A 23,387-nucleotide genomic window follows, 5' to 3' on the forward strand; every position below is an offset into this window, starting at 1 on the left:
TAGATGATACAGCAACATTTCAATGTCTGCTTCCAAGACAGTGTCCAGGAGAATGGGTCTGGATTCATCTCTTAGGAGTGATCTCATTAGGCCAGTAGAAGACTGCGGATATCCCTTCGGACGAAACGCACTTCCACTCAATTGCTCTTCACATCTTTGCTCTCTGACAGATCCACCCGGGGGTTTCGCAACCTTAGTGGGAGGAGCACCTTCCTGTTTTCCATAAATTGGATGGAAAACGCTGAGCACCATGCTAACCATTTCATACCAAAAGCATCAGTAGCTGCACTGGCACAGGGAACAATGCCTATGCTCTCTTTGGTGGTGACTCATTCGTTCTTCCATTGCAGTGGCTGTACCACGAAGACATGTTCTGAAATGTCATTGGAGGAGAACTTTCAGCCAAACTTAGATAAGGTTGAAGAGAAAAGGGTCCTTGTGCGGAAGAACCGCAGGGTAAGCTTACAACATTTTTCATTATCGTAAAAACTTTAATCAATGCATGCCATGCAGTGGTCATGGAAATCTCAACATCAAAAAACAAACAAACAAAAAAGCTAAAAGAATATCCGATCCTCTAACACTGTAGTGAGGATATACATGTTGACAAATGCTCCAGTCCACATTCTTCGCAAGTCCACTCCATAAACTTGAACAGACAGCAGTAAACAACAACTCCTCCTTAATCAAGTGAGTGTGTTGCATCCAGCTGTTTTACAGCTGCACACACAAAAACATACGGCCGCTGTCACACAGTTGCTGTACTTGCACGGCCTTAAGAAGACAGCTCCCCACACTCAGTTTACAGTAAGTTTGTATATAACTGATATATTTAGGTCAAGAGTAGATACTTGAGGAGGTTGTATAAATCCAGACACAGTTGAAAAATAAAGACATTCAAAAAAGATTTTTAAAAATGTCAGAGAGGAAACTGAAAAGAGTGGGTCAAAATATTTGTGTTTTACATGAACAGTGACCCAACCTAATTAGTGCTAATGAAGCATCTGCAACTTCAAAGGCTTCAGAGATGGTTGTGATCCTTGTCAGTATCGAAGGCCATGGCAGGGAGAGGGGGCGGGGGGACAGCTTAAGTCTCCTCTCTTTTATGGGCTGGACAGGCCAAGGCCATTCATTGAAACAAAGTATGCGCTGTACAACAGACTGAATAGACAGGGAGCTGAAAGGGACACTTCTCTTATCTGTCTGTTGAAAAATGTAAAAAAGAATGGTATGCACTGTCCAGATGGTGAGGTCATCCGAAAGTAGCAAGTCAAATCCACTGAGTTCACCTACAGCATCATGCAATAAAGTTTCATTCTACAGGGTCAAAAGAGTTAACGGCTTAACGAATCCCAGGAGAGGTACTATTGCTATGCAAAAGATAACGCGTGTGTGTGTGTGTGTGTGTGTGTGTGTGTGTGTGTGTGTGTGTGTGTGTGTGTGTGTGTGTGTGTGTGTGTGTGTGTGTGCGCGTGTGCGTGCGTGCATGCATCTTCCATCAGTGGTTCAACAAAAGAGCCCACCAAAATAACTGCAGCTGCCAGCACTTGTCCTCCCCCCCCCCCCCCCTGTGCATCTATCCCAAAAGCTTTCCTGTGTCTGGCAGATAGACACACACGCACACGCGCGCCTGCACACACACACACACACACACACACACACACACACACACACACACACACACACACACACACACACACACACACACACACACACACACACACACACACACACACACACACACACACACACACACACACACACACACAGAAGCACATGTGACCAACTGTCCACCCCCAGGGGACAGGGAGCAGTGCTGGGTGGGTGGCCTTACTTCAGGCTGCCTATTGCCCTCCCATGCCTTGTCAAACCACTATGGGTATTGGGTAGGGTCCATTACACTAATGTACCCTTCATCTGTTGTTTGAACATCTGTTCTCCTATCATGTAAGATTCTTTGTTTTATTGATTTTTGGGGTCAGCAACTTAATAACCTCGGTGGATTTAAAACTAATTCTATCTAAGGCTACACAAGAATGAGACACCTGTAGCAATCTGTATGATTCTCATTTGACCAAGAACAGCATGACACTCACTTTAAAACAAACCTCCTGAAAGACGTAACCACCATTATCAGGTAGGAATGAATACATATTAGTGTATTAGCTACATTGTGCACAAAACCCTTTGTTAACAATAAATATACTGTAAGGCACTGAAATATTTTACTTTTAAAAAGAAAAACACTCTAAAATCTTCTGAGTTGTCAGGCTGGGGCTAAAATTAATTAAGTTATTCTTAGAGTTTTCAAGTAACTGCACAGGATTAACATATTTTTGATTAATTGAAATATTTAATACCATATTACTACAACAGATTGTAATTCAGATTCCGCCCGGATATCCAAGTAGCATTTCAGTAAGATTCCCTAAAACAAGGATGAAACGGACTGTAGCAGTGTAGAAGTCATGACCTCTCAAGCCTTTAATCCAAAATTAGCACTGGGAAGAACCTAGTGGGGCCTCAGAGGTCCTTGCCCCACCACAACACGTCACAAAAGTGGACATGGTGATCTTTGCTTCTTTTGGTTTTGAAACAAAGTGGCCGATAGCCTTGGTACACTGGGAACGTCTGTAAAAGGGCACCGCTGAGGAAGGGAAGTTCTAGGAGATGAGAGATTAAGCTGGAACTTCCCACGCATCTCTATGGGGATCTGACTAGAGGGGGGGGGGGTCAAGAAGAAAGGTCAGGAGGACATGGGAGGGTTGTGCTGGAGGCAACTTTCCTATCTTCAGAGATTACAGACAGTGATTAAACAAGACAATAGACAGGAGAGGATGAAAATAGCCTCCAGTCTCTTCAGAAATAGTTATGGCTCCAGATGTTTTTCACAGCCTCAGCACATACAGTATGTCTGAGAATGTCGGAAATGGGAAATCCTCCTATGGCACATCGCTACACAACAGGATGCAAAGCATAATAGGGTAAAAGTGGCACCTGACGCTCATCACTATAAGGCTTTTACAGCATTTGTGGGGGAAGGAAGGCGGGGGTGTGGGTGGACATTGTGAACAGAGAGATTTAGCACACCATTTAGCTTCCTATTTCCTTCCCCAGACTATCTTGCTCAAATATGGAGCCTGACAAACTAAGCCGAATGCATGTCAATCCTTATACTACTTCTGAGATCAAATAACTGTAGCACAAACTTTCATTTAACTGCCATCACAAAGAAACATGGTGCCGGGGAAAAAAACCCAAGAGGTTTATGGTAACAGAAGCAATAAACTCAAGTAATACGTCATTTTTGTAGGCCCTAGTCGCACCACAAAACATGAGCATTTTAACACAGAATCCTTTTTCAATCCAAATTTTGCGAACAAAGTCAGACTTTTTTTGTATCCTCAAAGTCTTCAGCTTCCTTTGGCACACGAAGAGCCTTGTTATTATCTGCCAAAATCTGCTCTGACCCTTAGGCTAGAGCACCAAACTTCCCAGCAGGATTTGGCTGAGACGCACAGAACTTGAAAACAGCCGCAACAGTGTTGTTGTAGGTTGAAAGATGTCTTTGAACTGTTGCACTGATCTGCAAATCCATGTGTGTGTATGAAAACAAAACAATTCCTCACAACCTATATCTATTCATGCTGCATATGTCTTAATCCCTGGGATAATGATGCTTCCCTCCATATTGTGCATGGTGCTGCATCAACATGGCTCAAAGTAAGTAAGTATGGGGTAAGTCTTACATTTATGTTTTAACCCTTCCTCGCCTTAATACATTAGGCTAGAATACGTTAGTTGATGCCAACAGATGCATATGAGTGCTGAAGTGTTAACAGCTCATGTAGCTCCTTTAACCAGCCATACTCAGGTAGGCTTCAGCAGTGCTATTTCTGTGAGTACACTACGTCTCAACTCTGATGTCAGGTTGCAATGTTGCTACAAAAAATAATTATTCTCCCATGATGTAATGAGCACTGGTTCTCTGCCAAACCGATAGTGTACAGACTTTGTTTTTATTAAGAAAATAAATGATGTGGGGCGTCCAGGTGTGGCAGAGATAAAGTTTCTGTCCATCAGGGTGGAGAGACTGGGGTTTTCTGCCCTGACATGTTGCACAAACAGGACGTAGCAGGAAAAAGGTGGAGCTCCACATATAAGAGCGTGGCTAACAGACAAGGTTGTCTCATACAGTCACATCTATCACGTTACATTTAAGCTTCTTCTTTCTTCTTTTCATTTCTTTTGCATTTAAGAACAGAGATGATATGGAAGCATCGGCATTCATGAACGCTGAAAAGGAAAACTAAACGAGCTGAACAAGAAAACGCAAAGGAGGCTGCGAAACTGAAGAGGAAAAAGAAAACACCAAAAAGAAAAAGCCGGTTGGAATGCAAAACAAAGACGCTTTGTCATGTCTGCTATATCTTTCATGTGCTTTATTGTGATTTCGCCTCTGCCACCGGTGGAAAGGATGAAAGGGGGAGAAGATATGTTTACAACTGTGAGACGAATCGGAGAGCCCTGTGTTATGACCAGGCTATGAGCTGGGTGGGATGGGAGAGATGGCAGAGCCGGATGCTAAGGCGACATCGCTCAGGCACAGACAGACATCTAGCTCAGCCTGCATTCACACACACATCGCGCGCGCACGTGCACACACGCACGCACGCACACGCACACACACACACACGCACACACACACACACACACACACACACACACACACACACACACACACACACACACACACACACACACACACACACACACACATAGGCATGCGCTTATAGATAAGTGATGTTCAAAGATGGCAAAGATGTAGAAGATATGGCCAAGATAGTGGAGTGATCTTCCACACTTCAACAAAGCTTGCATTGAAGACACATGGTAACTGCTGTGTGCAGCGGTCCTGGTAATGACTTACTTGTGCTCTCCAAAACTACTGTAGGCCATGGCGTGCTTCCATCGTCCTCTCCGCTGGGCAGATCTGAAGAGAAAATGTGCATAAGAGTTTTAAGGCCAACAGCAGCTGGGGCACAAATGCACAATGCTGCATCAACCCCTATGAAAGTGAATCTGAATAAAATGGGGTTAAATAGTTTTTGAGTGTGGTTTGCTTTGTTCAAATGTTGTAATACATGAAACTGTGTTTGGATGGCACTAAGAGCTATGGAATGCACACACAAAAAAATATCACACAGTTCCCTTGAATTAGAAGCAGCTGTTGTTGCTGTGCAGTTGCCTCCTGCCTCTATCATACCCACCTCCCGATGCTTCGTCAGCAGCAAAGTCTTCATCGTCGTCCAGTAAACTCTGAGTTGCCTTGACACTTTTTTCTGCCTCCAAGTCTTCTGGCAGAGGTACCTCTCCCCATACTTTGGAGCCCTGGGCCACCTGCAACAAAAACACAGGGACAGAGATTTATTGGGGTTGAAGTCTCTCGCAAGGTTACACCCAGACACACACACACACACACACACACACACACACACACACACAAGCCCTGCGGGAGTTCAGGAAAACAAAGGCGAGACGGGAAACGCTGCATTGTGATATGTTTACTTTTTACCATTATATTACCTGTCATTGACCTGCATGAGAGCACGTGTGTAAACAAACGTTAGTGACGGCACCATGAATATCCCCGACAGCTTAGAACAAACAAAGGCAACACCAGTGCAAATGCAACCATCCATAGCCTTTCCTGAATACTTGATGTATTTTCTACACTTGTTATCTTAAAAAGACGAAGTTAACTGCAAACGTTCATGGTCAGCTGCACGCACACACACACACACACACACACACACACACACACACACACACACACACACACACACACACACACACACACACACACACACACACACACACACACACACACACACACACACACACACACACACACACACACACAGGCCTAGTGAAAACGGTTCAGGACATCAGAATGTTTGGATGACACAAATCTGTTGAAGTATGTCTTAAACACTGTCCCCCCCCCAGGGCTGAAAGATTGAGCATACCATCGCTGCTTTATGATTGGCTCCTTGCACTGGGATCAGGAAAGAAGTCCATCATGGAAACATGATATCACCTCCTGCAGCAGTAAAAAAGACCTCTTCACCGCAGTACCATAAAGGGATAGGTGGTGGTGCCGATCGTGTCAATCATGTGGGCATATGCAGGGTACAATAACAGATGTATAACTACAGTGGGTGTGACAGTGTGAAGGATGATGCAGAGATGGAGCCCCAGGCTGGACTATATGCTTAATCCACCCATAGGTGGAACATGCTCTTTGAGCATATATTAGATGAACTTTATGGTATATATTTAACAACTAGGTTTTATGCTCCATCTTCCATGTTTCCTACCGTGAACAGTTGTACAGAAGTGCGAGCACGACTCCAACTTGTTGCAATATATTTCCATAGCTCCTAACCGGGTGCATGGACTAGAAAGGTTCCTTTACAATATGAGGGAATACCAGCACTGATGGAAATGTCCTTATGGAACTTTTACCCATGCCAACTGAATAAAAGTACCCTAACAACTTAAGGCCTGTATTCTGTATACTTGTACGACAAATATTCATTTCAGTGAGTACTGGTATCAGGGGTCATCACCATGTCGGCTTATGATGGACATTTTCATCAAAATGTTATTTTTGCCACAGACATACAAAATGGGCGGACAATAATCTTAGAAACACACAGGACCTTGTCCTAAATACTAGTGGACTCCTCCATGTGCCATGGTGTCTATTTCAATGTGCGCCACACTTTAAAACGTATTTCTGCAATCATTTTGTCATGCCTATTCTAAAGAAAACCTGGAGACTGGCAAGCCAGCCACTCTATATAGCTGTATACAAGCATTAAAAAAGCATACATATATGTTGTTGTTACATGGACATGTCTTGACACATTTGTCTGTGTATGGACACGTTGATAAAGCCTGGTTGGTATTTCTTCTGCGAACAAACTTAAAACAAGGGCTGTGATCACTGACACACCATTCTCCAATGGTAATCCCTGACCACTCCTCCTCTCCACACAGTCACATGATGAGTAGAATGCCACTGTGTCATCTCCCCTGCGCACGCAGCCCGTGGACCCAGCCGCACGCTCACAATGAGGAGACAGAGAGCTTAGCCAGCTGCTCCCCTATCTGATCATCTTGATAAAGTTGACCAGCGTGCTACCAAGGATCCACACGCACTGGCTCAGCTCTGAATGAGGTGCCAGAACAGAGCACCGTCAGTGTATCATCGCTCTAGCACTCTTGGCTCTCTAAGCGTCCATCCACCGCCCGTCCAGAACCCCAATATACCCTGGCAGGACGCGACCTGTGGGCATTTCCAGTCGGCATGGCACGCCAGTTCCCATTTCCAATGAACTCGGTAATGGTGGAGTTTCCCATTTAAACGGCTCCAGCTAATAAATAACTTGATCTCTCCCCCAAATCCTCTCTCCCCTGAATGAACACCCTTGCAACAACAATCCCGGGCCATTTTCACAAGGAAACCGCTGACGGGTCAAATTCTTTTCAGCAAAGCTGACCAACCGACCACTGGTGTGTGATCATCTCCGGCCTCCTACTCCTTTTGGGACGGGGTGCACTGTAAAACCCTCAGTATGAATGTAACTCTGAGAGACCCAAATTGACCCTTCACCAGTCAATTCTTCTAGGGGTTTACGGTGTACAAACAGGGCATATTGAACCGTGGCCAACCTGAACACGATGCAACACGTTGTGAGCTTGTAGATTGGCTATTTTTTTGTATAAATCAGGCTTCAGGGAGAGTTGTGAAGTGAACTGGATGTGAATTTGCCTTTTTCTCGCGGCCACTGAAGCGTGGGTCAAATAGCTGGCGTGACCTTTGCATTTCGGCCTCAAAGTTGAGACACGTCCACAGCGTTAATGCCGTCTAGCCCTCAAGATAAGGGTCTTGACCCGCACTGTCATTCTTTTTTACCACACCCTACCCCACCCGGAGGAGATACTGTCGGTCTCACAGGTTCACCTTGTAGATAGTAGTACACAAACATCTAGAATGATCATTTAACTCTGAGATACGGGTCAAGATAGTGGGTTTACACTCTCAAGGATTTAATTAACACAGAGGATTTTGCTGTTTGTCATGAAGGGACAGCCGTAGCTTAGTGTGTAGAGAGGCTGTCTGGTAATTAGGACACCGGTTCGCCTCCTGGCCCTCTTTTGCATGTTGAAGTGTCCCTTAACAAGACACTTAACCCCTAATTGCTCCCCCTGAGCGCTCATTATGACCATCTGAGCAGTTATCAGCTGGGGAAGCTGAAAACGTAATTTCCCCTGCGGCACTATTACGGAAATCAAATCCAAATAAAATATCAGATATCACACGCACGCACGCACACACACACACACACACACACACACACACACACACACACACACACACACACACACACACACACACACACACACACACACACACACACACACACACACACACACACAGGGTGGCATTTCAACCCAGTGGAATTCCACTGTTTACTTATGAATTACTCTGTTCACGATGCTTAATGTTTACCGCACAAACGTGTCGAAGGAGTACTTGCTGCAGACAGATATGGGACAACAGAACGGATTCCAACTGACAGGTGACACTACGTGGCACCCCCGAAGAAGTGCCGGAAGTTGGCCCAGCTGTTGTTTACTGTGACCGAGGGAAATCTCTGCATCTCCGCTCTATGAACAATTGATAAGCAGGCAGAGGCAGAACAGTCCAGAAAGACTGCCGGGGCTGAACGAAATGAGCCAAGATCTCAACAGAATGATCCTAGCATCAGCTGTCCTATACAGCAGAGGATCTGCTGTCATCTCCACATCCACACACAGATGTTGGCTTCTGAGACACAAAATGAAAAACGCAAAATGCACGTGTTTGTGCGCGCCGCGCACACACTTATGTCACCCATCCTCTCGTCCAACAAGCCGACTGATGCAGCTGCAGAAGGACAATCTGTGAGAAACAACTTTGACGTGTTAGCAGCTTGTCTGTGAAACTGTGAAGCTCGACCAAGGACACGTCGCACGTCATATGTTTCTTAGAAGAATGTTTCTGGCTTATAAATAGCTCTCCTTTAAGGCAGTGTGGTTTTGAAAAGTAAACTTACTAAAAGCTTTCATATTTAGAGCCTCAGTTCACATCATTCACATTTGATTTGTTTCAAATAGAAGGCACTGGAGTGTGTGATGAGCACACGCGCGCGCGCACTCACACACACACACACACACACACACACACACACACACACACACACACACACACACACACACACACACACACACACACACACACACACACACACACACACACACACACACACACACACACACACACACACACACACACACACAGCGAAAGATGGAAGATGACAAGCTATAACTGTACCACTCTTGATACAGTCAATTTATTCAAGTACTCAAGTCGTGACATTTCCAGAACACATCAAGGTGAATTCCCAAACAACTTGACCTTTTTCTCACTCTCTCTATTTTTCTTTTCAGTTGAATGTCTCAATATCTCTCCCGAGGTAAGGCAGCGCCATGTTCTAAACCGGGGCGGAATGTAAACTCCAGAGAGCATTAAGTGGATGAAAGCTGGATGCACACTCTTCTCCCAGGCAGTAGAGAAGCAGACCACCATGCACCACCAGGCACCAGTAAGGCTGGGCTTACAGAACTCCCTTTTTTCTGACACCTGCAGCATCTGTTCTGCAGAGTATAAGTGCAGGAGTACCAAGGCATTAAACCACATCTATTAAGAGTGCGACACACCACTAGAAGATGGATGTGTGTATGCATAATGAACACGCATGTACGGTATTTACTCACACACGCACGTCTGCACACACACCAGCTCTCATCAACTCTCTAGAAGTGTGATGATATATATTGATAACATTTTACATTACGCTATTTGAAATCAGGCATGGGTTTTAAGATTTTCCAGTGCAGAGAGAGCGAGCTCTTGACACACAGAATATAGTGTTGTCAGATTTTCAAATGTCCTTCTCACAATAGAACAATTCACGTTAAATATCAGTTGCTGATTTAGGAAGGAATCCGGCGTCCTTCCTTAATTTGAAGGAACAGTTAGAATGACAATGTCTCATTTAAATGGCATGAACTATTACTGTTCATACAAAGATTTGTTACCAAGATGTAACCAATTTTCTGTTATATGGCTAAATATAGATAAATATAGTAGTATGTGACTTCAAGACCTATTGTATTATATAAGATTAACATGTAGCTTAGCAGTATGTTTGTAAAGAGTGACGAAATGGAGGATGCGTGAGGGTAAGCTGACGGGATATATTTTCCTTACACACCTGCTGTGTGCATACACAGCTACAGGATATAAAGACATCTTGAGAAGTTTGACAACAAGGTTGAAACAACAAGGTTTTCACAACAGGATGACTATGTGTGTGGAAAAGTGAATGAGTTCATAATGTGAGAGACTGAGACAGAGACAGGGGGGTTCCCTGTGTGTTTAACCCGTGATTGAAGTGGCGGGGGACCTGACAAGCTGCCACTTCTGACACTAAACCTCCACCTGGGCCCCTGATGGATGAAGGGCCTGATGAATGAGGGCCCTTCTGCTCTCTGCAGCGCGCCACGGTTTCCACCGGCTTTAATCCAAAGTGATTGGCCAAGGGAGGAAGTGGAGGGAGCTAGGCTCTTCATTCAACACACAAACACCCTTTGACAACTTGCACGGATTGTCTTCCAAAGTGTTCCATCGCTGATATTATGGGCATACGATACGAGACACTTCACGTTTCTCGTGGAGGGAGGAAAAAAAAGGACACGTGGGTTGGATGGGGTTGGTGGTGTGGGTTAAAGTTCAGCTGGAGTCTGTCGGGACAGATGAGAAAAGAAAAAAAACACCACCAAGGGACAGGACTGCATTTTTTAACGCATACGCAGAGCGTCTGCTTAGCCGCCTACCCCCGGGTCCTCCATTCCCCTCTCTCCCACATAAGGATCATGCCATACATTTTACACTAATTCAGTCTCCCACAGACATTCCGCAGTGGACCAGCAATTTCTCGAAACACATGCTAACTTTCTGGACAAACCAACAGCAGCAGCAGCAGCTGTTTGCCCTCATAACCCATGGCACTGCAAGGTGGGACCACAGAGTACAGTGCACTAAGGCTGAAATCTGCAATGTGCTTCCAATTTAATCTTCTTAACGAGTAACTGAGAGGGCCATAGGGGGAATTTTTTGTTCCTGACCTTGCAATCCTTTTTTGTGTGTGTGGTTAATGTACCTGAGCACCCGAATGACCGCAAATAAGCCGCCAATATGGAAAGTGTTAAAACCAGAGAGATGCCCGAATCATAACTTTGCACTATAATAAGCACGAGCCACATGAAAAGGCATGTCTCCCGTGCTTTGATATGATTCAACCAAGCGTAGAATGAGATATGGGTTAGGTGAAAACAAAAAAATCTATTGTGTTCTGTTCTTTGATTACGGCTCTCTCATCTGTCTCCCTGTGAGGTATCAGAGGACTGACTCAAAGACTGTTTTCTTTTCTTTGTGCCAAGAAGAGCCTCTAGCCAGTGAGAATCTGCCGCACACCTAGCACTCTCTGCTGCATTTACACCATGCTCATTGTTTAGGAATAGGAAGGCATGTCAAAATAAATGTCAGGCCTGTGTGGACCTGTGTAAGGGATCCAGATACACTGGAAAAGAAAGACATCCACAGAAGTACAATTAATCTGAGGAAGATTACAAGGTGAGAGGAAGACATGTTAATAGCTGGTGAGCTCTTTTCTCTTTCCCTGCAAAGAGCTAATAAAGGGGCACTGTATCCCGAACTTATATTTACACACAAACGCGCACGCACACACACACTCACACACAATGAGTCTACGTATCCTATAGGCATGGCTAAAAAGCAAATGGGTTTGCCAAATAATACACCAGAGTTGATGTTTAATTTAGGCTGTCACAGGTATATAAGAGATTTATACCTTACTTTAATAACATTTACTTAAAAATAATCACATAACCTAAAACTTTTTTTTGGATTGTCGTCGTGATCAGTATGGAAATAAGGTGTTACAATGCATTTGCGTGGACAGCAAGCACTCTGACCGATGTGTTGATGTATGGTTATGTGTTGTTGTTATGTGCGTGTATGCATTGCATTACGGTGCATTATGGTTACGTTTAGGTATAAGACACGGTTGTGTTTAACCACTTAAACCCCAGCATTCGTATTGCGGGGAAAGCTTTCGCAGGAAAATAGCAAATCGGCATTGCTACGTTATGAGCTTGTCGATCGACTATTTTCTGCAAAAACTTTCCCCACATTACAATAACATAAAACAGAAAATACACTAGTATAGAGCCCTGAGGGACTCCGGTCAACCATCTGGGGTTTTTAAGTGGTTAAGCACTTGGTTAGAAATGGTTACGTTTAGGCATGGAGTAGTTAAGGTTACGGTAAGGATATGGGAGGGCAGTTGTAGTTAGTGGTTATTAACAAATGTGATTGCATGACTTCAAACTCCCATATTGGGCATCGAGCCACAACCCCGCTAAAAAGTATGGATAATTTCATGTTATTGTACAGTAAAATGTATAATCATACTAATAAAAATAATATTTCAGATGAATAATGCTGTTAAACTCGGAACAGAATTTTGTATAACAATAGGATTAGATACATTTTAATAAAGGAAGTAGGATTAATGTTTTAGGATGATACACATAAGGTTATATATAGTTATAAGCAGTTCCTCATTACAAAAACATGACTCAATATCAACTCAGCAATAACGCAACACAATGATGCAAATACCTTTTTTTACAGCTTTGCTGAGCAAATGCTTCTAAGATTTATTTCACTGGGCAATGGAAACTTGATTTTGCAACTGCCAGTAAATAACTGCAACGTAAGCAACACAGTAAATGCTAAATGATTGGAAAGTAGCCATTAATCCCCACTCTGCATTTCAGAGGTGCATGTCATCTCCACCCTAGTCTGTTTCAGCCCTGAATTGCACAAAATGCTAACTTTGTGCGAGTCACATGCTAATGTACTTTAATCCATTAACACCGGGAATGCATCTGTGTAATTTTGCAAATCTTTTAATGTATATTTTTTAAAACGAAAATTTTTAACTCAAATCTTTGCTTCTGGGGTGATAGATACATTTTTAATGCAAATCTTTGCTTCTGGGGTGATATTTTGAAAAACATACGTTTTTCAGAAACCTGTTAAGATTTAGAAGACATTTGTAGTTCCTGGATTGAATGGGTTAAGGCCAAAGGTTACAGCCAGGCGACACAGGGACCAGACAGGGTACACACAGCCCAACACCGGGCTGTGAAACCAGACACCCCCCCCAGCCTAACACCAACCATACACAACATCTCAACCAGGGGCTTTTTGCAACCTCAGTGGAGCAGCACAGATTCAACACCCATGATCCTTACTTGATTATCGTTCTGTTGAGTAAATGGTAAAACATTTCCAATGCTGCTATATATATAGCCCCTTTATCGAAAGTGCTTTACAATGTTCATTACATTGACCCATTCACACACACACACACACACACACACACACACACACACACACACACACACACACACACACACACACACACACACACACACACACACACACACACACACACACACACACACACGCGCACACACACACACACACACACACACACACACACACACACACACACGTCTCTCACACACACACACACACACACACACACACACACACACACACACTTTCACAAACAGATGGTGGTGGAAATAAAGGCGTTCAGTGTCTTGCTCAAGGACACTTCGACACTAACGCAGGGGGGAGCCAGGGGTCGAACCTTGAACCTTCTGATTGTTGTTTTGAAAAGCTACTGGACTCGCTCATCACTGTGGGTGGGTTGACAGAGTGTGACGTCTCTATCTCTAGGTGTGAGGGCCCAGATGACGTCCTCACAACAGCCCTCCCTTCAATTATCACCCTAGCAGGGGGTGCCACCAGGACACATGCGGACCACCTACAGTAGTATCACAACTCCCAACTCGTCCAGAGGAGGAGGAGAGCTCAAGACCCCCACCTCCAATGAATGAGGGGGTCTGAAAACACCCTATTGTTTACACACACCACAAATGTGGGCGGGCGGGCTCGCGCACCCGCGCGCGCACACACACACACACACACACACACACACACACACACACACACACACACACACACACACACACACACACACACACACACACGCACACGCGTTTTGAGTCAAAACAACCCATTAAAAGACACACACTTAGCAGCCCACTCTGTTTCAGCCAGGAATGAGCCTCTTCTGTTAATAAAGCCTGTGGTTTATGGGAGAGACCAATTTATTGAATTGAAGGGTTAGCCCTTAAAGCTGGTGACGCTCTTATTTGGAGGAGTATCCCAATGAATGTCTTACGCTCTAGTGACTTGGAAAAATGGTTCAGAGCTGGGATCTTTGAGAAGTTAAGCTGTAGGATCAACTATTTTGACAATGCAAAAAGAGAGGGAGCGTTTCAACAATATTAAATGTCTTGTTGGCTGACAAAAAAGAACACCAATAAATGCACCAAAAAAGTAGCTAACCTTGACTGCATGTCACTTCCCGTCAAATATAAACACCATGAGAGAATTTCATGGGGGCTATAAATAGACTGTGTGTGCTGGGTGTGTGTGTGTGTGTGTGTGTGTGTGTGTGTGTGTGTGTGTGTGTGTGTGTGTGTGTGTGTGTGTGTGTGTGTGTGTGTGTGTGTGTGTGTGTGTGTGTGTGTGTGTGTGTGTTTTTCCGGTAATGGGACATAGAGAGTGACCTGCCATGAGAAAGAGACTTAAAGGGTTAGCTCCGGTTCCACCAGACGACAGCTGAGTGGAGAGGTGCAAACTGGTGGCAGCTCACAGGGTAAGAGCAGCGCTAGGCTGGTCAGGCCCGGCCTGTTTATTTATAACAGAAAGAGCCCCTTGAATGCAGTGCTGTGTCATTTAAGAAGTCTCCTTTCCTTACCAACGGGATAAGTCGGAAGGCTCTGAGATCCATGGTGCCATAGCGTGTGACGTATGGCAAATGCTTGTCTTGAAACACTGACTTCAATGCAGGAAGGGAAAAGGCTAACTTTAGCAATGGCCATCCGTCTATCAACAATACGTGTGGACTTATACCAAGTTCAACATCACTTTAATGATTCAAATTGATGGTAATTTCTTTCATAAGGTGATGATATTCCCCATGAAGCTGCTGAGTTTATTTAATTTTGGAGGCCAGGACTTTAGGACGGAAGTAACAGCAGCTGCCTGGTAGCTCTGATTAAGCTCTGGTTTCCCACACTAGTGGCAGCAAGCCCTGTTACCTTTTCCCTCCTCTCTCTGGTGCTTGTTTTTGCCTCAGGACCAGCTAATCTGACACCACCTGTTGCCTTGGCCACACTTGCATTGTCCCACATGCTCAGAGGCCAGAGCCAGCGCAGTCTGTCAACTCATTCCCCCCCCTACACATGATTAGGTCATCGTTCCAAAGTGTGAGAAAAAGTAGGCTAAGTGGCGCAAATCTCTGTAAATACTGTAGCTTATGGAATGTTTCAGACTTGCAGTGGAAAGATTCATGCCAACTGTATGTAATATAATTCGAAGTGAAGTAGTGAATCATCTGTGAAGCTGTAATATCACAGATTGCACGTGCTTTCTGAAAATGTCTTCCAGGCCTTCTGGCCAAAGGCAGAATGCCCTCCATGAGTCCTGGCCCGAGGGAGTCATTTCATGTTAGTAAAGCCACTTTCCACCAGTTCCCAAGGTCATGCTATTTGGGATTGCAAGCTCATAATTAACTGGGATTTAGCAGGGGGTACATGGTGAGGATTTTTGGAACGCTAAGCAGCTCCGACATGTTGAGCATCTGAAGCCATGAGTTTGTGAACAGCCTTTGTTTGGAAACCTGAGATGCTCTTTCTGCTCGGAACATCACAACAAAACCTGCTGCTAGCTGAGCTGCCCTCTTTGTTAAACGCCATCTGCACATCAAAGACTCTTCTATTTCTTTCCCCTCCCCTCGACTTTTTCTACAATTGCTCTCTTAACTCTTCCAACACTGAAGAGTGAGGCCTTGAGAACAAACATGGGCACCGCTTTGTATTTGTATTTCATTAATGAAAATATAACAGGGATTACAGGAGAAGAAGTGGTGCTGCTTTCCAGATGTTTCTGCACCGCACAGTACAAAAGCTACTTAAGCTAGTGAGGCCTGATGTTGACAAGATCATCAAAGTGAAGGTCTGGAAATTCGGGGGGGAAGGAGAGAGGGTATTCAGAGGTTATCCATCTCTTTCAAGAGACCCACACAACCCATCCATCCTCCCCACTGGAAATTACCTGACAGCTGTTTTCGTGAACCTGTGCACCATGGGAAACAGTGGGAGGAGAGAGACACCATGACTGAGGAGGAGAAATCATATCTGGTCTGATTTCACACACGCGCAGGCACCCACGTAGGCCCCCCCCCCCCCCCCACACACACACACAGAACAGTACAAAATATCCAAGGGCAAGGGACGACGGTCAACTTTCCTCATAACTCGCAGAGAGTGCCAGAGTGTTACTTTAATTAGACTTTACTGTATAGAAACTGCTGGTAGTCTATGCCTGGCTTTAGCCGCACGCACACGCGCGCGCACACACACACACACACACACACACACACACACACACACACACACACACACACACACACACACACACACACACACACACACACACACACACACGCACACGCACACGCACACACACACGCACACGCACACGCACACACACACGCACACGTACACGCACACACACACGCACACACAGACTTGTGAGTCAGAGAAAGCAGTGTTAACTGGGGACACAACAGCGAGGGGAGACCGTGTGGAGGAATTGGTCAGGCAGGTGACTTGCAGAAACCTACGTTGAGCACACTGCACCTCCTCCTCCTGCATCTAGAGGTGCCAGGGAGAACAGAGGTGGAATTCCTCTGGCCGATAAAAATACCTCAGGGGCTGCGTAGCTGCAGGTGTTATTACACCCTCCTTCAGAGGCCCTGTTGCCTGAATGGGTGTGTGTACAACTGGACTGGGCTGGGAGGGTTACAGCGTGGAGACCATTCAACAGTGTCTGCCAGCACTTGGTGGCATTTCAAATGTCCCCAGCTCAGAGAAGTGATTTTTATTGTTGCTTTACTCTGTGCTATGTTTTAAATACAATAACATATCAAAAAAATGCAATAACAAAAAAACATACAAATATCCAAATTGACATTAAATAATATATTTTAAATGTTAGAAAATGTGTGAGCATGGCTGGCAGAACTACATGTCCCGCTCAACAATGCTCCATTCAACCATGTGCGTTTGAAGCGTAATGTGAAACCAATTTGGCCAACATATTCAAAGATGCTTTTGTCCAAAAAGCTCCAGAACGTGCTACCCCAAAGAGTTTCCAGATCTGCCTTCTTTACAAAGACTCACTACAGTAGACTGCCTGCAGGGCAATGCTCCTCACACCTCCCCCTTTGAGGTTAGCACTGGACCAGAATCCATAAACGCTGAAGAAAGCCATGCTTCAGAAAATGCTCCTGTGGTTTGAAGTGGCACAGCCAACCATTGCTCGGCATAGTGGCACACCCACATCAGTGCAACACACACTAAAATGGATTCTGCATGCCTTTAAAATCAGTTCAGTCTTAAACACAGTGAGATCTACCTCTGAGCCTTTACAGAGCTTATTTGGGTAGAGACAATGCATTACAGATTCAGGCTTGTGTCAATGTCTTAGAGATATGACTTTGATCCAAAATCCACTTTGTAATGACCAAAAATAGTCATGAATGTTATGAAGAAAATCCACCCACACTTTTAGCTAGCAAGCTGTGACCTTAACACATTAACCTAACAAGGGACTTTCCTCCAGGTTCTCTTCCATGTTTAGCAAAGGAAGTGATTTATTTCCCCCAACTCAAGGATCATGGCAAATCTTAACCACTCGCCAAAAAAGCTAGCGAGTGTTGGGTCTTTAATGTCACTTTAAAGCAGGGAAACAGGAAACATTCCTGAAGCCAATTATTTGGTTTTAGCCTGTGAGAGGGGATCAGGTGCCCACTTCGTCTGCACGAAGTGCCTCATCTCCGATTGGCTCTCACCATCTCCATTCTCTCCATTAACCTATTAGGACCGGGAAGTTCGGGAACGCATCTGTGTCGTTTTAGATGTCTTTGGGCTATTCAAAAATAGCAGATATACAAGCTCATAGCGCGGCACCGAGCGTCGCGCTATGAGCTTGTAGATCTGCAACTTTTTGAAAAAACTTGAAAATGCAACTTTTTTCATGTATATATATTTATTTTAAGCGAACATTTTTAACTCAAATCTTTGCTTCTGGGGGGTTCCTGGAACAACATATTTTGAGATGGGAGTCCGCGGCCAAATACATATCATTTTGGGGGGCCCGTGACATGAAAAGGTTTGAGAACCACTGTTATATAGCAACATTCGTTTTGTTTTAAAAAAACGTAGGATTTAGAAGACACTTGTAGAATCGGAACCTCAGGCCTTAATGGGTTAAACCCTTGGATTTAGACTCCCCCTGTCACCCACTGACAAAGGATCAAGGAGCTGGGCACTGGCGAACCATGGGATTATCTCTTCTGGAGGCTGGGTCATGGTGGAGAATCCTAGAGGATCCCAGTGTTGTGAAGGATGGGTTTGACCAGGTGCAGAGCTCCTTTCCTGGGGTCAGAATATGCCAATTTTATACCTGTATACCTTGTTTTACACTAATGGCCAACAATAGGTCTGGCTCATGTTTCCTCCCATTTCGTTTCCTCCCTTTTGTATTATTGTGTGGCCTGTGCGGTGTGCACTAACAATTCCACACCTTTGCAAGCTAATAAATTGGACCGAAAGATTTCCAGTGTATTTAAGGACTCAAAGAGACAATCCTTCTCCTTCTTACTGAGGTGGTTTTTATGAGAAACATAACTTGGCTAAAAGCGGCGTAAACTTTTAACAAGTCTTGGCAGCTGTTGTTTAAACAGTAGAAAATTTGCGCAAGGAGTATATCACGCTGTTGTAATTCATCCAGTTTTAGCAACAAGTAGGAAAAGCCCAGCCAAGCTTTGAGTGAGGGTAAGTGCAGACTCTGGATAAGCAAACCGAGAGTGCAGGATAAAGATATGGCTGTGAATGAGGATGGGGGAAAAGCTGTTGGATGGGAGATAAAAAAAAGGAGCCCAGTCGCTCTTGTCCAAGGTCAACAAGGGACCGTGAAATGAGATGTCAGTGCATCATTCACTATTTCATTTGGCTGCCATCCAGATCTTAAACGGCATAAGTAAACCATGTTAATACATGCAAATACGAGAAGAGTATATCCGCACACAGGCTTTTTTTTTTTTTTGCGCCCCAAAGTGATTTCATGGTACAATGTTTTGACCTGAAAGGTCTTAGTCAGGTACCTCCAAATACATCCAAATAAATCATCAGAATCAAACCTAACTTTGTATCATGACAGGTTGCATTTCCATTCATTACTCAGGTAATGCCTTATTATTTTCCCCCCAACTTATCAGATCTTATCTTAAGTTGTTCTTTAATGGAGGGCTCTTTCCCCCAAAAAGGCAAAAGTATTACAGCAGTGCTCGTGGTTCGACATTAAGGTAGCATGCCGTATTTGTTTTCTAACTGCCAAATCACATTGTCCAATTACAAAGACTAAAGATTCTTACTGTCTAGACCGTTTCCCTGAGGGGATCAGTCTACCTGACAGACTGAAAGGTAGTGATGTGGGTACACCTGGGATGAGTCATACTTTGATTACCGTGGCTAACCAGTCTGGAACAAAAATAGCTTCATAAAACACGTACACGGGACTCACGTGCAACTCTAATACACCCAATTCCTTGCAAAAAAGACCTTTATGTTGTTGCTGTCCAACAGCAGAACCTTTCATGAATTCGAAAAATGAAACTGTGTTCCAATGGATCCAATGAAGTTATTATTTAATCACAAGCTTCGTGTTGATACTTTTCATTGGTTAAATATTTATAAAACTGACGTAACCACATTCAACCTGGCGTCTCTATTTTGAGCATATCATTATAGGTGATTTTTCTTTCTACTTTTCGCTACTTTTGTACTTTGAATGACACTCACACTGTCATACAAAGAAGTATAAAATAGTGTATTAATTTATGGAAGAAAAAAATGACTATTATGGAGATACAAGGTTTCTGCCCGACAGAGACAATGCACAATGAGAGACTTGAATGTCTCACAGGAGACATTCGAGTGTTCTGTTTCCCAGTAGGTGAAACAGAGCATAATAGTAATGCTAATGTTTGGACAGTAAGTGAGATAAGAGAGCCTTTCTATTATCCTGACAACAATCCCATTGTCCTGCATGAACTCAAGAGGAAGGAATTCCCCCAGACTGGACCACGCCTGGCCTGCTGGATCTACAGTCAAGACTAGCCAGATAAAATCCCAGAGCTAAATTAAACATTTCCCCCCACTTACTTTACTCTTCCTCTTCTTTATGACAGTCCCAAAAATAAACCGCACCTTCTTAAAGAGTGGAACAATAAGAAAATGCAAACACAGCATTCAGTAATATAAACAAACTGGATCACTTATAAACAAGTTTGAACACACAGACAGGATATATTAATACTATGACTTCATCAGTAATTCACATCCTGGTGGCGGGGGAAAGGAGCTTGAACATGCACAATGAGAGGTATGCTGTAAGCCCGGCATTATACCTGTGAAACACTATACTGACAGAAACGGAGGGTCCTCAGAAATATTCCACTATGGTCGTGTCTGAACTAATGAGCAAAAACCCCACCGTCCAGTAATTGGAACCACCAACCTTTATTGAGGCCGGTCGTTAGAGACATGAGCCCTACTGGCACTTTAAGTAATTAAATATATTTCATTGACTGGAGTCCCACAGGAGTCTGTACTAGACCCCCTCCTCTTTTGCCTCTACACCAAATCTCTTTGTCGAATATTGCAGATCTACAAGCTCACAAAGCATTGCAACACAACACGTAAACTAGCGGATCTGCAATTCCTTTCAACAAGAACCGTTATCCCGTGAAGTCTATCCTTGCACATGTTTCAGTGTTTGTCTCACAACATTAAAATGCAATGTTAGAAGATATATTGTTCTGTCCATAACCCTTCTGTTCTGTCTTCAATTATGACTGTTAAAAGTTCAATCTAATAAATTCTAAGTTTTAGCTCTTTCTACCCTGATCTGCTCTAAATTGAGGGCTTAGAGAGCACAAAAGATGAATAATTTACAGTCACTTATAATAATATCATAAATAGTTCCTATATGTACTCTCAGGAGGATGCAATTGGCCAGCTACACAGCAGGCCTTAAGGCCATGATCAGGCAACCATAAACAAAGTCTGAGAACATCCACCTCTCAGTGGTTGACAGACAAATTTCACCTGTCCTCATAATTCAAAGACCGACCCTAATTTGAAGGTGCTCTCGCACCTACAAAGACATCTGTTTGCCAGAGGTTTCATGGAACGATACAAGGCAGCAGGAGGGGCTAACCTGCCCATTCATTGGAAGCAGATGTGAGGGATTCATTTCCTACTATAATAAGAGATAATTACAGGCTCTGTGTGTCCTTGTGAAAATGCACTGAACTCTAGTGGTTAATCAGACAGTCGGCCAGGTAAGAGAGAAGGCAGTGAAACTAACTGCACTCTGCTCCACATGTGACTCATCACCACTGCTAACAGACAAGCCAGCACAAGCCGGTTCATGACCTTTCAAGGGAAAAAGGGAAGAAAGAAGATAATTTGAGCCTCAGCTTTCACCAGCCAGCTTACGTCACTGCTTCAGATCTTGCATTCCATTCTCTACATAAAGCTGTGCCATCTCCGCCTGTAATGACACTGTAATAACACAAGCTTTTGTTCAGATAATCTAAAAGCACCTCTGAGGGGAGGTTGCATTGTATTTCCCCAACACAATCATGTGAGTAAATATTCCCTCCTTCACACAGCTCCAACTTTTCCAGGCCAGGAGGATGGATGGGGCCAGGAGCAATAGTGCTGACTGGCTCTCAGAGACATTGCACCCATGGTTGAATCGACTGTGAAAATAAATGCTGCCTGGCTGTCTGTGGCCTGCTTTTTTGTTGTTGAAAAAATTGCCATGAACAAACATCTCTGTTCTGATTCTTCTACTACCTCTCCTAAATTTGGTTTTCCATTCATTCTCCCTGCAGCATGGAACCCCTGGTGAAACAAACTGAAGTTAGATATGTTGTGCCCACAAGCGCAGACCTTGTGTCTGTGCCAGGGAATCTTGACTGCAGTCTCGTCTTTGTGCCAAATCTAGGCCCCTGTGTAGCCCTGTCTCCACCCTTTGTGCCCAGGACAGCGTGATAATAGTGCCCCAGCAGGGGAAACTTGTGTAGAGGACAGGGTCCCTTCATCCTGGCATCGATGAAACAGCCTCCTGCTGGCGCTTGCAGTCTACATAAATCACCCAGCCTCTCAGTTCAGGGGAAGAACCATTTAATTACCCCTTTTAAAGCAATAATTGCCTCACTCGGCAAGAGGTGATGCTTGAGTGGATATGAACTGAGTGCCTCCATAAAGTCACAGATAAAGTAGGTCGAAAGATCAACAAGAGTGGTCAAGATCCTCAGCACAGATGAGCACATCCAATAGATTGTACACGCATGATTAAGGCTTTGAAAAGAGTGCCAATGTGGTGAAGATCAAGAAAATTACTCATAAATGGATGCCAATCACCACCATAATCTTTGCTGTCGGTGAACAAACTACATCTGCAAATGATCAACAGCTGGTTTGCCCATAGGTCAGTCCTCACTATAATGTGATGTGGAGAGGTCATTCTCAGTGGTCACTGGCTAATTACTGTGAACTGTGTTTGTCTCAATTGAGAATGCACATTGACTGAAACGTTTTCAATGAAATCTCAACTGAGCAAACGATCCTTCATTTATTTGTAATACATTGATCAAGTATTTCATCTCTATTCTAATGGTCTCCGTTTTGAAGGAAGGTAGTGATTTGTTTTTCCAGAAGATGAATACATGGTAGCTGTAATTGTACTCCAGTCTAAGTCTATATAAAGTGAGTGCCTTCCTGTTCTCCCTGATGAACAGATGAAAGGCACTAATCGGAACTAGATAAGCCAGCCCTAAAACAGATTGTATTTGTATAACAGCTGAGTCCCGGGAATCAACAGATGGTTTGGGTGCAGAGAAAAT

At 44.1% G+C, this 23,387-nt stretch overlaps 1 protein-coding gene across 14 annotated transcripts in view; it reads right to left on the reverse strand.

The window, feature by feature from the left end:
* Nucleotides 1-23,387, reverse strand: part of hspg2 (heparan sulfate proteoglycan 2) — a 105,011-nt gene that overhangs the window by 72,323 nt on the left and 9,301 nt on the right. For all 14 annotated transcript variants that reach the window (XM_080445710.1, XM_080445713.1, XM_080445712.1 and 11 more), the window contains exons 2-3: nucleotides 5,271-5,400; nucleotides 4,931-4,993 (exon numbers count right to left, since the gene is read on the reverse strand). In XM_080445710.1, coding sequence (XP_080301836.1) covers nucleotides 4,931-4,993; nucleotides 5,271-5,400 — 193 coding nt within the window. The remainder of the gene's footprint in view (nucleotides 1-4,930; nucleotides 4,994-5,270; nucleotides 5,401-23,387) is intronic.

The sequence above is a fragment of the Gymnoscopelus braueri genome (genome assembly GCF_963280865.1).
Source record: "Gymnoscopelus braueri genome assembly, chromosome: 12".
Taxonomy (NCBI): Eukaryota; Metazoa; Chordata; class Actinopteri; order Myctophiformes; family Myctophidae; genus Gymnoscopelus; species Gymnoscopelus braueri.